Here is a 13,893-nt window from a genome sequence, read left to right on the forward strand (position 1 = left end):
ATTATCTGCTTCCTTTTTCAATGTTTCCGTATCACATGTCATGTAGTCTCCGGAAAACTCCACTGTACACTTGTGAGAGAATGAGAATGCAAAAGGCAAATAACGTTTTAGTATTATTATGGAAATACTTTCGACTTCCCCCTTTAAAGGGTCTGGGGACCACACTTTGAGGACCACTGTTTTAAGAGTTAACATCAGTCGATCCAGCATCAGTTGAAAAATAGCCATGATGTTTCACAGGCCTGAGGATTTACATAAAATTTATTTTTTCAGCAAGATGAAACAACAGTGTCCTCATTATAAAGCATTCAGAGAATAAACAAACATTGCCATTTTCATCCATCAAAAGAACTGAAGTAGAAATGAGGGATCGCACGTTAGGTAAAAGGATGGAGGGGTAGGGATGAGGAGGCAGCCCCGGAAGCCACTGAGACCCACCAAGTTAGGAGACGCAAAACCTGCAGAAGACGCCGCCAAGGTGGTCAGGAGGAAAGAACTGTTGTTCTTAGGGGAAAATATGGGCGGGTAGGGAAAATGGTTACCGGGGACCGGGGAGTTGAAGGAATTAGGCCGGGACAGGGACAAGCGGTAGCTGCCCCACCCCGCCCTCACGCCTCCCTGCACCAGGCCGAGGAGGACGAGGTGGGCCAGGGGCGAGGCGAGCGGGTCAGGGAGCTTCCCGAGAACCTTCATGTGCAGCGGGGAGAAAAGAGATTTCTTTTCATGTGCAGCGGGGAGAAAAGAGATGGCGCGGCGCGTAGCAGGGGGCGAAGGCGGGAACCCTAAGACCCCAAGCACTGCGCAGAGGGTGTGGAGGTCTTCGGGGAAGAAGGACAGTTCTGTTGCTAGGCAACTCGTCCTGGGCCCGCCTCCCGCTCGCGTTGCTAGGAGACGGCGAGGCCTGGGGGGCGGCGGAGCGGGCCCTACGTGCTGACGCTAATTGTATATGAGCGCGAGCGGCGGGCTCTCGGGTCTTTTTTAGCGCCATCTGCTCGCGGCGCCGCCTCCTGCTCCTCCCGCCGCCGCCCTGAGTCACTGCCTGCGCAGCTCCGACCGCCTGGCTCCCCGTGCTAGCCACCGGTAACGGATGGGGGTCTGAAAGGGAAAGGGGAACGTAGAGTCGGTCAGGCGGCCTGCGCGGAGGGAAGGGACGGGGAAATGAGAGTGGGGGCCGCTGGCCTCCGGGGCCTCCCGGGTCGTCCAGTGAGGCCGGAGCCTGAGCCGTCCGCGGAGTTTCGTCCCCGTAGCCTGAGAGGGCCTCCGGGATTGGCTGGCGCTTTACTCGGGAACGGCTGAGGGGACGCGGGGGGTCGGTGCGGCCTGCGAGGCCCGGGGGCCCTGCTGGTATGCGCCGAGGTTCCCTGAGCCCCACCGGCTTCTCCGCGCGGACGGAGCGAGGCCGCGGTTTCGCCTCCCGGGCCATAGCGGCTGTCTCCTTAGGGCGCCCGGGGTGCGGGCCGGGTTCGAGTGCGCAGCCCACCGCTTCCTTTTCGCCCCCGCTTCCTCAAAAATAATCCCCGGAGGGAGGCCGCTGGGGGATGGAGAGAACGGCGGAGGCTGCGAATTCCGATGGGAGGGAGGGGATGTGTAGGGACGAGGCCTGGAGGGGGCGGGGAGGCTGCGAGGCTCCTGGGCTCTCCGCCCACTGGAGGCGGCGACGGGCTGGGAGGGGAAACCCCGGCGGCTTCCCTAGACACGTGGCCGCCGCCTGGGCTTGACGAGACCAAGGTCTGGGTTGTCCTCACTTCACTGAGAGTTGTAGGGATGGTGGGATTTAGAAATTAATAGTGAGTAAATAAGTCTAGCCTTGGCTTTCAAACTCCTACCTGCTTCTCTTTGGTCTTAAATCTTTTTATTGGTACCAGAGGAAAGTATGAATGTTAGGAGATAGGTGATGAAGCATGGCCTCTACTGCTAGGATTTTAAAGCATTAACGCTTGTAAAGGGGTCTTGTTAGCTGTTACTAACACATGATTTTTTTGTGTACCTCCAGTACAGTTAGAATTTAGATGGGTGTCTTGACCAGGATTTCATTATTTGGGGAGAATTGATCCTAATTAATCTAATCCTGTAAACGGTTCGAAGATGAAAATAAACGATTTGGCCTGCAATGTCTTTAATTCTGTTAGGACTTCTTTCACATTCTTAAAAATTAGTTCCTTTATTGAAGTTCCCAGAATAGGTTACTCAACTAGTTGTTTTGTTTTTAAGATGAATGGGGGCTGGGTGGAGGAAGTCTGGGTGGAAATGAGGTATTAATGTACACTTAATGGGCCAAGTTTGTAGCCTGTTGTCTTGTCAATGCCCCTACTACTCACAAAAGGAGGCAGAGAAGGGAGCCGGGGAATGCGGTCCTATTTGGGACATCTAGGCTTTCAGAGTACAGAAGAATGAACCCAGCACTTAACGTCCTCAAGGAGCCCCTATTTTAAATCATCACTGTCTTAAAAATGATGAGTAATTAGTTCTGTAAGGACTGCCCTTTAAAATCTCCTAACACTGCCTGGTTTCAGAAGAGCTGTAAAACGGAATTGGCTGTTTTTGGAAATAGGTAGCCTCAAAATATCTTTTAAAATTAATATTTAAGCCCTATTTTCTTGTCAACCTACATTAACACTTCTGTACTTAGGAAGTAATACACATTACCTTTGGATAAGGGGAAAATCTTCTATATAGGATAACTTGTTTTAAATTGTTGAGGTAAATAAGGTTTACAGTGATCTTCTGGTATAAGTCTCATGCTTTTTGGAAGTTGTTCAAATTAAATAAAAATTAAAAAAAATTAAGAGTTCAAATTAATGGTCCAAATCTAAAATGTGCAATTTACTTCTAAGAAGACTGGTCCTTTGGAGGATAGATAGAATCAAACATTGGTCATGAAACCTTGACTTCATAGATTATCATATCAGGTCAATGTTACGTTAATTTGATAAATACCACTTTTAAAAATTTCATACCAGTTTGAAAAATCTGTAAATTTTATCTGTTGCAAAGTACCTATTTTTGATACTGGGCCTATTGACAAAAATATGAAGCTAATGCTAAATGTGGCATGTGACTCTCCTTGTCCTCTAGAGATTTAAAAAACAACCAAAACCCAGCACTTGTACCAGAATTAATTTAATCCAAAATGCTATTGGTCATTTTATTACTCAGCTTGCCCGTATTGTCTCCAGGTTACTAACTGGATTCTAAACCCCCAAAATTATATTGAAAACAGCCCTTTTGTAGGAAAAGGGGCTAAAAGAGGCAAAATCTGTTTGACTTCAAAGGATGAAGAAATAAAAATCAAATACTACATCTTCGCTCATTTTTTGATTGGTTGTAAATGTGAAATGTTAATGAAAATAAGATTAGAGAGGATGAATCCTGATCAGTTTTCAAAACTGACGATCAGTCCATTCAGATCCTCAAGTCTAATCAAACCTGTAATTATTTGTGTTCTTATTTGATTCTTTGAGTAAATATTTTGGCATCTATTTGACATAACAAGAGCAAAACAAGCATATTGGTTAGCTAGATATAAAATGTTAAATTGTGGTGAATGCTATAAAGAAAAAGCGGGGGACCGAGTAGTATTTATAACATTCTTTACATGAAGGGCCTGTTTAATGGTGATTTTAAGTGCCATTTCATACTGATTTCATCTGAATAAGAAGTCCTTGTTGGGCAGAGTAGGGTTTAGAAAGGTGAGCGTTGTTGCTTTCACCCATCCTTGTAAGTTGTTTAGTACATTGATACCAGACCACTAGATCACATTACTGCACTTGCCATCCAAAGTAGCCTCTGTACTTTCGGTTACCAACTCTGCCTTTTACACTACATGGTTTGATACAGTTTTGTTCAGAAATTTTGTACCTTTTAATTTTTATTGGGAAAGGGGGCTGTAATTTTGAAGAGCCTATTAATTACATTTAATTAACCTATTACATTTAATTAATTACACTTATTTTCTAAGATAAAGAGGGTATAGAAGAACACAACAGGGGTAAATAATGTAAGAGCACAAATTACTCTGTTATTAACTAATTTAATGCTCCTAGAAGTAGGTAGTATCAGCATTTTAATGTGGAAACTGAAATACAGAGCAGTTAAAGGACTTCTCCAGTAACTGAGCAATGATGACTTACGATGAGGCTTTTGTATTTTTTTTTTTAACTATTTGCTAAAAACATTTTTTTAATGTTGGAGATTTGAAAGTCTCTGTACCTCTGGTGAAAGAAATCTGAATTTACATTGTTTAGGTATGTGGCTCTTAAGTCACATTTTGTGGCCCTGGGAAAACTTTTTCATTAACTTTTTTTTTTAATGTTGTTATGTTAATCACCTTACATTACATCATTAGTTTTTGATGTAGTATTCCATGATTCATTGTTTGAGTATAACACCCGGTGCTCCATTCAGTAAGTGCCCACTTTAATACCCATCACCAGGCTAACCCATCCCCCCACCCCCCTCCCCTTTAGAACCCTCGGTTTGTTTCTCGAGTCCATAGTCTCTCATGGTTCGTCTTCCCCTCCGATTCCCCCCCTTCATTTTCCCCTTCCTACTGTCTTCTTTTTTTTTTTTTAAACATATAATGTATTATTTGTTTCAGAGGTACAGGTCTGTGATTCAACAGTTTTACAAAATTCACAGCGCTCACCATAGCACATACCCTCCCCAGTGTCTGTCACCCACCCACCGGTAGTTCCCTTGATTTAAACTGTTAGGCTGTACATCAGCTTGGAATTCAGAAGCACACTTGCTTGGGTTCCACTGTGCTCCAAGGAAAAGCAACAGTATTTCTGGTCAGGGAGTCTTCTTCCGATACGGAATTTGTTTACGTATAGTTGAGTGATGGCTCTTAAGCTTTTTGTCAGGGAGTTTTCTTCCAACATGGATTTTGTTTACATATAGTTGAGTGATGGCTCCTAAGCTTTTTGTCTGGTGTGTGTGTGTGTGTGTGTGTGTGTGTGTAATTCCCCTCCCCCTCATGTGAATAAATTGGTTTTGTTTGTTACTGCTGGGTGAATTTTCACCGGATTTTCACTCCAACCCAGGTATGTTTATGTGCTGTTGGATCAGATGATAATCTAGATAATTAGCTCCCTTGGACTAGAAGGTATGTAGTGTTCTTAAATAGGAGTCCATTTTGCTTGGGACTCTAAGAAGTCAGTTCCAAGTTGGCTATTGACACCCCAGAATTGAAAAAGTGAGCCTAAAGAATAGGATATTCTAACTATGAGGTTGTGTTGGAGCCAAATAAAGCATTGAGCCCCTGGACCACTGAAAACATTATTAATAGAAGAGCAGTGTCTTAAAAATAGATTTGCTTAATTTGGAGGGAGATTTGAGGTCTCAGGTAAAGGGAAATCTTATCTTTGTTATTATTGGTTCCCTTGAACTCTTGCTTTAAAACATTTGTAATTTTTAATGATTGGTTGTTTCCCCATGAAGTAGTCATTTTATGTAAAGGAATATCAACAAGTGTATTATTTTTTTATTTTATTTTTTTTAAAGATTTTATTTATTTATTTGACAGAGAGAACACAAGCAGGGGGAGTAGGAGAGGGAGAAGCAGGCTTCCCGCGGAGCAGGGAGCCCGATGCGGGGCTCGATCCCAGGACCCTGGGATCATGACCCGAGCCGAAGGCGGACGCTTAACGACTGAGCCACCCAGGCGCCCCCAAGTGTATTATTGTATAATCTGTGTAACAGTAGGCTGATAGAGCAGGTACTTTGGTTTTTGGGATGATAGTGGACTCCACATGGGTTTTGGAAGTCAGATTTTAATTACTAGGTTCTTACCTTTTGTGTGTTGCTGAGCAAGTTGCTTAGTATCTTATCTGTAGATAGGAGGAAAGCCTATAATAGTCCTTTACTGAGTAGGCTTCATAAATGTTAGCTTTCTTCTCATTAGTTCTCAGGGGAATTTATTCAGAGTCAGGTTTTCTGGAATGGTAGGAAGCTTTTGATAACACATGTCTGGACATCTAACTACAAGACCACAAAATATAATCAGTTTGTGGTTTAATTCAGTGACTTGTTTCCACTTCTTCAGTGGAAGATTTCTTTTTGTGTACAAGTTCTCAGGTTAAGATTTGCCTTCAGTCACATTATGAATCATGTCTTTGAATTGAGATCTTCTGCACATTACATATACTGGGTAATGAATTCACTCTTTTATTATAGAGTGACCTTTTTATTTCTAGTAATGCTTTTCCTTAAACTTTATTTTTTGATGTTAATACAGTGATACCAGCTTTCTTTTGGTTAGGGCTATCTTTTACTTGGAAACTATATGTCCTTATGTTATAGATATGTTTCTTATAAATGGGATGTAGTTGGATTTTCTTAAATCCTGCCTGACACTTTTTAGTGGGAGCCTTTAGTTGATTTACCTTCACCATTGACTTAATGTTGTGGTAGTTTTAATTTTTTAACACACTACACAGTGGTGATACTTAAAAATGTTTATTTAGATATATGCAGTTACCCTTTTTGCCCCTCATTTCTTCTTGGAAATTAGTTCTTCCATTTGGGATCACTTGCCTTCTGCCTGAAGAATATACTTAATAGAATTTATTAGAGTGCTGGAGGCGTTTTTTCCAGAAAATACCTGTTTCATATTCGTTCTTAGAAGATGTTTTAATTGGGTATAATTTTCTAAGATCCTTGGCTATTTTCAGCACATTGAAGACTCTCTTGTCTTTTGGTGTCTATTGAAGAGAAGATAGCTGTGTGTGTCTTTTATGGCTTTAACCTGAGTCTTTTCTCTGTGATTTTGAGGTGACTTCTTTGTCTTTAATGTCTTGCCTTTTCACTGATACATCTAAGTGTAGGTTTCTTTTTTATTTATTCTGATTGGGATTTGTAGGGCTAACTCCATCAGTTCTGGTGGGATTTGTAGGGATATCTTCCATCAGTTCTGGAAAATTCTTAGCTTTTGATTTTTTTTCAAATATTTTATGCATTCTCTCCTCTAACTCCTAGAACTTGTATTGAATCTTTGTTAGACTATTGTATCCTCAAATATCTTTTAACACTAGTGTTTTCTGTCCTTTAGTCTCTGCCATATTTTGGAAGATTTCTTCTAAGCTTGCATCCCTGGCTTAATTATCTTTCCAGCTGTGTTTAGTCTGCTGATAAACCTGCCCATTTGTTTGATTTACATTATTTTTATTTCTCGAAGTTCTACTTAATTCTTTGCTAAATTTGCTGTATCACCTTTAATAGATGGCTGTTCTTTGCAGATGCTTCTGCAGACACTGTATTTTCAAACTCAGTAAGCATGGTTGTCATTTGTCAATGTTTGTAAGTTTACAGTCCTTTTGACAATATTTAAGTCTTTGGGACAGGTTTTTGTTGTATTCTTTTTTTTCTTTTTAAAGATTTTATTTATTTGACAGAGAGATAGCGAGAGAGGGAACACAAGCAGGGGGAATGGGAGAGGGAAAAGCAGGCCTCCTGCGGAGCAGGGAGTCCGATGCAGGGCTCCATCCCAGGACCCTGGGATCATGACCTGAGCCAAAGGCAGACGCTTAACGACTGAGCCACCCAGGCGCCCCTTTTGTTGTATTTTTTCTGTTGCCCTTATTGCTCTTGAAAACTACTTGTATAAATTATTTGAGGTCTGGGATGAAGGTGCCTTTCACATTTGGATATGTAGGTGCTTAGGAACACTATCAGGCAGACCACTTTAAGCTCATGGCTTGAGGTTTTGGGACGACAGTGATAAGTGATTCTAGTTTATTTGTCTAAGAGAACTGGTTTATCATCCCTGAGACTATAGCACTTGGGGGTTCCTGCTTAATGTGGAGGGTTGCTATAAAGATTTCCCATCTTGGATAGGTCTGGGGCTTTTGATTTTACCTCGGTAGTTAAAACCTTGCTTTTAAGATTTTAGGAAGTATTTATTTTGGACTTGGAATTATTTTATGCAGAGTTGGTTTGCATAATTTAGCTTGTCACTACCAGAAATGGAAATTCTTCATATCTCTTAGAAAGCAATTTCATGTCTGATAAATAAAAATTCTCATTGATTTTATTTAACGTTGAGTGCAGTAAAAAACAAAAACAGAAAACTAATGGAGGTATTAACTGAAACCTGTGTTTTCTCAGTGTGATCTGATTGTCTGAGAACCACCTGCCTCAGGGGCTGGGTTTCTTTTTTTTTTTTTTTTTTTTTTAAGATTTTATTTATTTGCGAGAAAGAGAATGAGAGACAGAGAGCATGAGAGGGAGGAGGGTCAGAGGGAGAAGCAGGCTCCCTGCTGAGCAGGGAGCCCGATGTGGGACTCGATCCAGGGACTCCAGGATCATGACCTGAGCCGAAGGCAGTCGCTTAACCAACTGAGCCACCCAGGCGCCCAGGGGCTGGGTTTCTTGTTTAGAATGGAGATTTTTGGGTCCACTCTCTCAGACCTCTTGTTTCAGAATCTGGGCATGGGAATTAATCTCTTTCTCTTTTAAATGAACTTATTTGTAATTTTAGATTTATAGAAAAGTTGTAGAGATACTCCTGGAGAGTTCCCATGTGCCCCTTACCCAGTTTTCCTTAATGTTAACATCTTAACGTTACCATGGCACGTTTACTGGTTAGTCTATACATTTTAACAGTCATCTCAGCTAATTATTTTGCAGAAATATTGACCCTGTGCTAAGATAATTAAAAACAGACAGAACTAAAAAGCTTGTTTATTAGAATGTTCAGTACTTACCAAACACAAGTTTTTTATGAATTTGCGTCTTAACGAGCAATCCAATGAAGAAACAGTTTTTTTGTATTTTTGTAGATGGTGAATAAGACCAGAAGTTGTTTGTGTGAGCCAGATTTTTACAAAGCTGGTGTCAACCCAAATGATCTGACTACAAAATTAGGCCTGCTTTAAAAAACGGAAGTGTGTATAACCAAGAAATCTAATTTAGCTAGAGTGGGCAGGGCAGATTGGAGAAGGTATCTCTGAAGAAGTAAATGCCATCCTGTTCTGTCTTGAATCATATCATCTTTAATAAAGCATCAAAAGAATTTTATTTTAAGAGTTTGAATTCTAAATGTGACCCCATGAAATGGACAGGGAAGGTAGCAGTGTAGCCATTCTTCTGAGTACATGTTAAAATGTTATAAAAATCTGACTTTAGAAGTTTTGGGGGGGTTGTTTTATATTTTTGATAATTGCTGGACTTACTAGACTGTGTATTCAACCGAGCAACTTCCAAAACGTTAGCAAAATGTACTTGTATATGGGAAAGCCAAATAATGCAGAATGAAATGTAAGTTCTCATTTCTCCCAGTCTTTTCTTAGAGGTGACTACTATTAGGTTTCTGGTATATCTGTACAGAAATGTCTTATTCGTAAAGTATGTGCATGAGCATGCATGTTCATATATGTATATGAAGGATGCAAAGATGTGGCAGAATATATATGTATTCTGTCCAGATTGGATTTTGCCATAAGCCCTGTGCTTTTTCATATCTGCTTCATTTTTGACTGCAAAGCATTTCATTGTATGCACATTCCATGCTAATACTGAATTTATTTTTGATGAGATAAGTAACTGTAGCTGCTCTCTATATAAGCTTTATGTATTATTACCCTGCAGGATGCAATGCAGCAATTGGCAAAAGCATTTATAATCTCTGTAATGTGAATCTTGTGCTGTGATTAGTTGGGAAAGATAGATCTTAGTCAAATAATCACACTAATTTGTAACTACAAACTTGAGACATCTTACGATGGAAAGAAATAGGGCTTTATAGGTGTGTATAACCAAGAAATCTTATTTAGCCAGAATGTACAGGTTGGAGAAGCCTCTCTGAAAAAGTAAAACTTTGAGCTAAGAGCCAAAGGTTATGTTAACTGAATTTTGGAAGAACCTTCTAGGCAAACATGAAAAGCACAGCCTTTAGATTCATAATATTTTTTTTCATGTTAGAGTCTCACAAGTGAATAACTAAAGCTGGAGATACACATATTTAAGGTTTTTGATATTACTATGGCCAAATTACTCTCCAGAGAGAAAATAGTTTATAGGAACACAAGCCATATTTAAGAATGCATGTTCACCACCGTTTTCCCTGCATTAAAAGAAGAGCCTTACTGATTTGATAGACAAACTAGAATTCTACTTGGATTTCTTTGATGATTAAGATTCAGTATTTTTATTTTTGAATTAATATTTCTTCATAATTGTTTAAGTATTTTGTTAATTTTGTAAATTACCCAGCATCACTAGAGAAATTTATCAGCGCTATTAGAAATTATTTAAAGCAAAAAAATATTTAAAGTAGAATAGGCTACATTATTAGGAAGAAATATTTTCTTCACAGTTTGTTGAAAGGATGGATGTTAGATCAGTAATAATACTCCACATATTAGCACTTGACTGCTGAAATCAGTAACTCTTCTTAACTATTTAAGTAATAATCATATAAAACATGTTGATATGAGGAATCACATCTTGTAGCATTCTGAGTGTTATTAAAAGTCTGTGGTTTTAAGTACTAAGAGATAAAAACTTGATTTTAATGTGGGATCCTAAGCTTGATTTAGATTATTTTTTTTGGTAGTCTATGCATTCATTACATGTGGCATTAGTCATTTTCCTGCCTGAATATAACACGTTTTACCTTCAGTTTTCTTTTTCTAAAAGCAGTATTCTCTAAGTCAATACTAATCTATAGCGGGAAAGAATTTAGGATATTCTCCAGATCAGTTCTAACAGTATTGATGTCAGGTAACCAAGAGTTTGTTGACAATATGACAGCATATCCAGGGTAATCTGGGGGTGTGGTCCTTATCAGTGATAAGACATGAGGTACATTTGAAGAGATGGGGAAGGTTTACTTGATATAGATTGGAACCCAGAGCTTTAAAACTGTGACTACGTTGCTTAAAGGACTGGCATTTGGTAGGATTATTAAACTTCTTAGAAAGATCTCCAGGGGCATAATGGTGGCAGATTTTGGCTTTTTAACATGAATTTGGTAAGAATTAATACTGGTAAAAATGAAGTGGGTTCTGTGAGGTACTAAGTAGTCTAAAAATTTAAGCAAAAATTGACCATTTGTAATTGTTAAAGGAGTTTGAATAACTCTTGTATTGTTCCTTTTCTGTGATACTAGCATACATCAGATTCTTTACCAGCAGTGCTATTATGAAAATGTCCTTACGTGGTAGAATCTAACAGCCTAGTAATAACTTGCTTATTTTTAGCAGTATCCTCTGAAAAATTACTTTGGGGGCTAGTATGAAAGTCCATATATATGTGCCACGATTTTTCTTCTTAACACTGATGTGTTTTTAATGGGGGTATACATTCCTCCGTGTGATGATTCTCAATGTGGTACTGATTTAAAGGGTTTGGGCATCAAATATTTTTAATGGTTTTAAATACATTATATATGTATATTTTGTTAACACTGACATTTCTCTCCATAGATATTTGGAGTTCTTACAACATGGCAGACATTGACAAGTAAGTGCTAGATAGTTGGTTTTTTTGTTTGTTTTTTTCTTTTCCCAGAGATTTGGCTTCACTTTGTACTGTGATGTAATTAATAGTAGTAATAATATAAAAATGTATGGTAAAGACTGATGCTTAGTACCTGCTGTTACAATAGTTGGGTAAAGTGTACCCAAGATAAAATACAGTATATATAATCATTGTCTTAAATACAATAAACCATTTGCCAGTGTTTATTCTTAGGAATGTGCTGAGCACAGTAATGAATCAGAAATATTTGCAGAATTCATTTTTACCATACATGTATGGTAATTACTACTTCCATATTACGGCATCATACATACAAGATAAAAAGTATATGAAATTTATATGTAGAGTTTAAAGAGTAATAGGATACTTATAATTTTTGAGTTTTTAAAAGTAAAACATTACTGTTAGAAGCCCAGTGTCCCTCTTCTCAATTGCATCCTCCACCTTTCCTCTCCAGACGTGTAAGCACTGTCTTGGCATTTGTCTAAAGCATTCCTTTTTTTTTTAGAGTTTTAACACCTACACGTTGTTAATCAGTGTTTAATTTTGAAAATCTGAATAGCAGTCACAAACTTAGCTGTGTTTAAAAAGAAAAGTAGTATTACCACTATCAGTTGAAGTCTCCAAGGTAGGAAGAAAAAAAGAAACAAAAAGATTATCTGGGTCACAGTCTAATTTCAACTTTCCTGAAGAATTTATTGGGCAAGGTCATACACTCTAGAAACATCAGTTTAATGAAGTTGACTTCTGGCAGGGTTCTAGTGTGGATGGATGTTTTGCAGAAATAAGGTAAGGGAGAATGGGTGAGCTGCATTGTTCGTTGCTTATGATTTCACACAACTTAGAGGTAGGTTAAAACAACACTTGGACATGGATTTAGGGGTACAATACGACCATCCACAAGTTGTAGGCAGCAGAGCATGGAGGTGGGAAGGCAGGAAAATTTAGCACAAGGGCATCACATTCAAGTACATATAAGAATTTGGCTAATTATTCCATGCTTAAAAAGAATGGCAGCAGGTATTTTAGTGATAATGGCTTTCAAAGTGATTGCCTCCTTTATTACTGCTCCAATCTGGATTGCTTAACCTTGGTTATATAGCTATCATTGTGGTTCTATTTTATTATCTTCCTGGGGTTTCCTTTTTGCTGCTTCTCTTGGGTTTGCTATTTCCTGTATCCCATGTAATTTTCTTTTTTGGTTCTTTAATACTTTCTTGGAAGAGTACAAGGGAAACAAATTATTTTGAGATAAATGACTGAAAATGACAATTCTATCCTTATGTTTGATAGTTTGAGTGTAGAATTCTCATTTGGGAATCCTCTTTCTTCAGAATTTTGAAGGCATTGCTCCATTACCACCTGGCTTCCAATATTGCTGTGTTGAAGTTCAAAGTCATTATAATTCTTGATCATTGTATGTGACACTTTTGTTTTAAACATAAATATTTCTGGAAGCACTCTGGCTTCAGAGTTCTGAAATTTTCACATTGTTTTTATGTATTTTTTAAATTTCTTGTGTTAGGAATTCAGTGGTGGGCCCTTTCAGTCTGGCAACTCGATGGCTTTCAGTTCTGGGGAATATTCTTGACTTATTTTGTTGAGTGTCTTATTTCTGTTTTCTCTTTCTGGACCTCCTGTTATGTTATATGTTGAACTTGTTCTTCTAATTATCTTTTGTCTTATTTTCCATCTTTATCTCTTTGCTCTTCTTTCTGGGCAAAGCTGAAGAAATTTTATCTTTCAGCTCTTGTATTGAGTTTCTAAATTTCTGTTGTATAGTTTTCAGGAGTGTCTTTATTCTCTGTTCCTGTTTTTTATAGCATCTTCTTCCTATTTCATTGATTGTAATGTCTTTTCTCTGGATTGTAATATCTTTTCTCTGGATGTTTTTTCCCCTGTGTGTTTGCTCTTAAATTTTTCTTTCCGCTATTTGTTTTCATTTCCATGTAAAAGCATTTTCTCAAATAGGAGGTAATACTTGGTTGTCTGCTCACTAAGATTGGGGTGGGGGAGAACATGCAGTTGAGAGATGTTTAAGAAAAAAGTTGATTAGAAAATTTGAGTGTTGTGGGGTGGAGGGAGGCTTTTAATTTAGATTGTAATGAAAGGTCATCACAGTGGTTGTTTATTGTGAGAATCCCCATTGTCAGAATGATGTTTTCTTCTGGGCTGGTCAGATACCCCAAGGAAGAGTATCTGGGTGAAGATCTGGCTTTCAGTGTTGTGGAATCCAAATTGGGAAAAGGTGACCAGGGAAGGGTCTCTACATTCAACATTCTAGCATGATACAGTCCTGTATCTGAGAGACTCTTGGCTGTATCTGTGGTCTTACAGTCTGAGCTCTTAGTTTAACCCTTTCCAAAGAAGAAACTGCTGTGCTGCTGGATTGAGGGAGAGAATCTGGGGATTTAA

The 13,893-nt window shown here is 38.9% G+C and overlaps 1 protein-coding gene across 6 annotated transcripts in view; it reads left to right on the plus strand.

Moving 5' to 3' along the window:
* Positions 1-928: 928 nt before the first annotated feature.
* Positions 929-13,893, plus strand: part of NAP1L1 (nucleosome assembly protein 1 like 1) — a 34,756-nt gene continuing 21,791 nt past the window's right edge. For 3 of the 6 annotated variants that reach the window (XR_004298047.1, XM_032393703.1, XM_032393704.1), the window contains exons 1-2: positions 929-1,080; positions 11,424-11,460. Coding sequence is in view for 5 of the 6 variants with exons in the window: in XM_032393703.1 (XP_032249594.1) it covers positions 11,444-11,460 (17 nt within the window). In the remaining variant the exon portion in view is untranslated. The remainder of the gene's footprint in view (positions 1,081-11,423; positions 11,461-13,893) is intronic. The other 3 variants (XM_032393701.1, XM_032393702.1, XM_032393705.1) reach the window with 1 other exon arrangement.

The sequence above is a fragment of the Phoca vitulina genome, unplaced genomic scaffold (assembly GCF_004348235.1).
Source record: "Phoca vitulina isolate PV1807 unplaced genomic scaffold, GSC_HSeal_1.0 scaffold76, whole genome shotgun sequence".
NCBI lineage: Eukaryota > Metazoa > Chordata > Mammalia > Carnivora > Phocidae > Phoca > Phoca vitulina.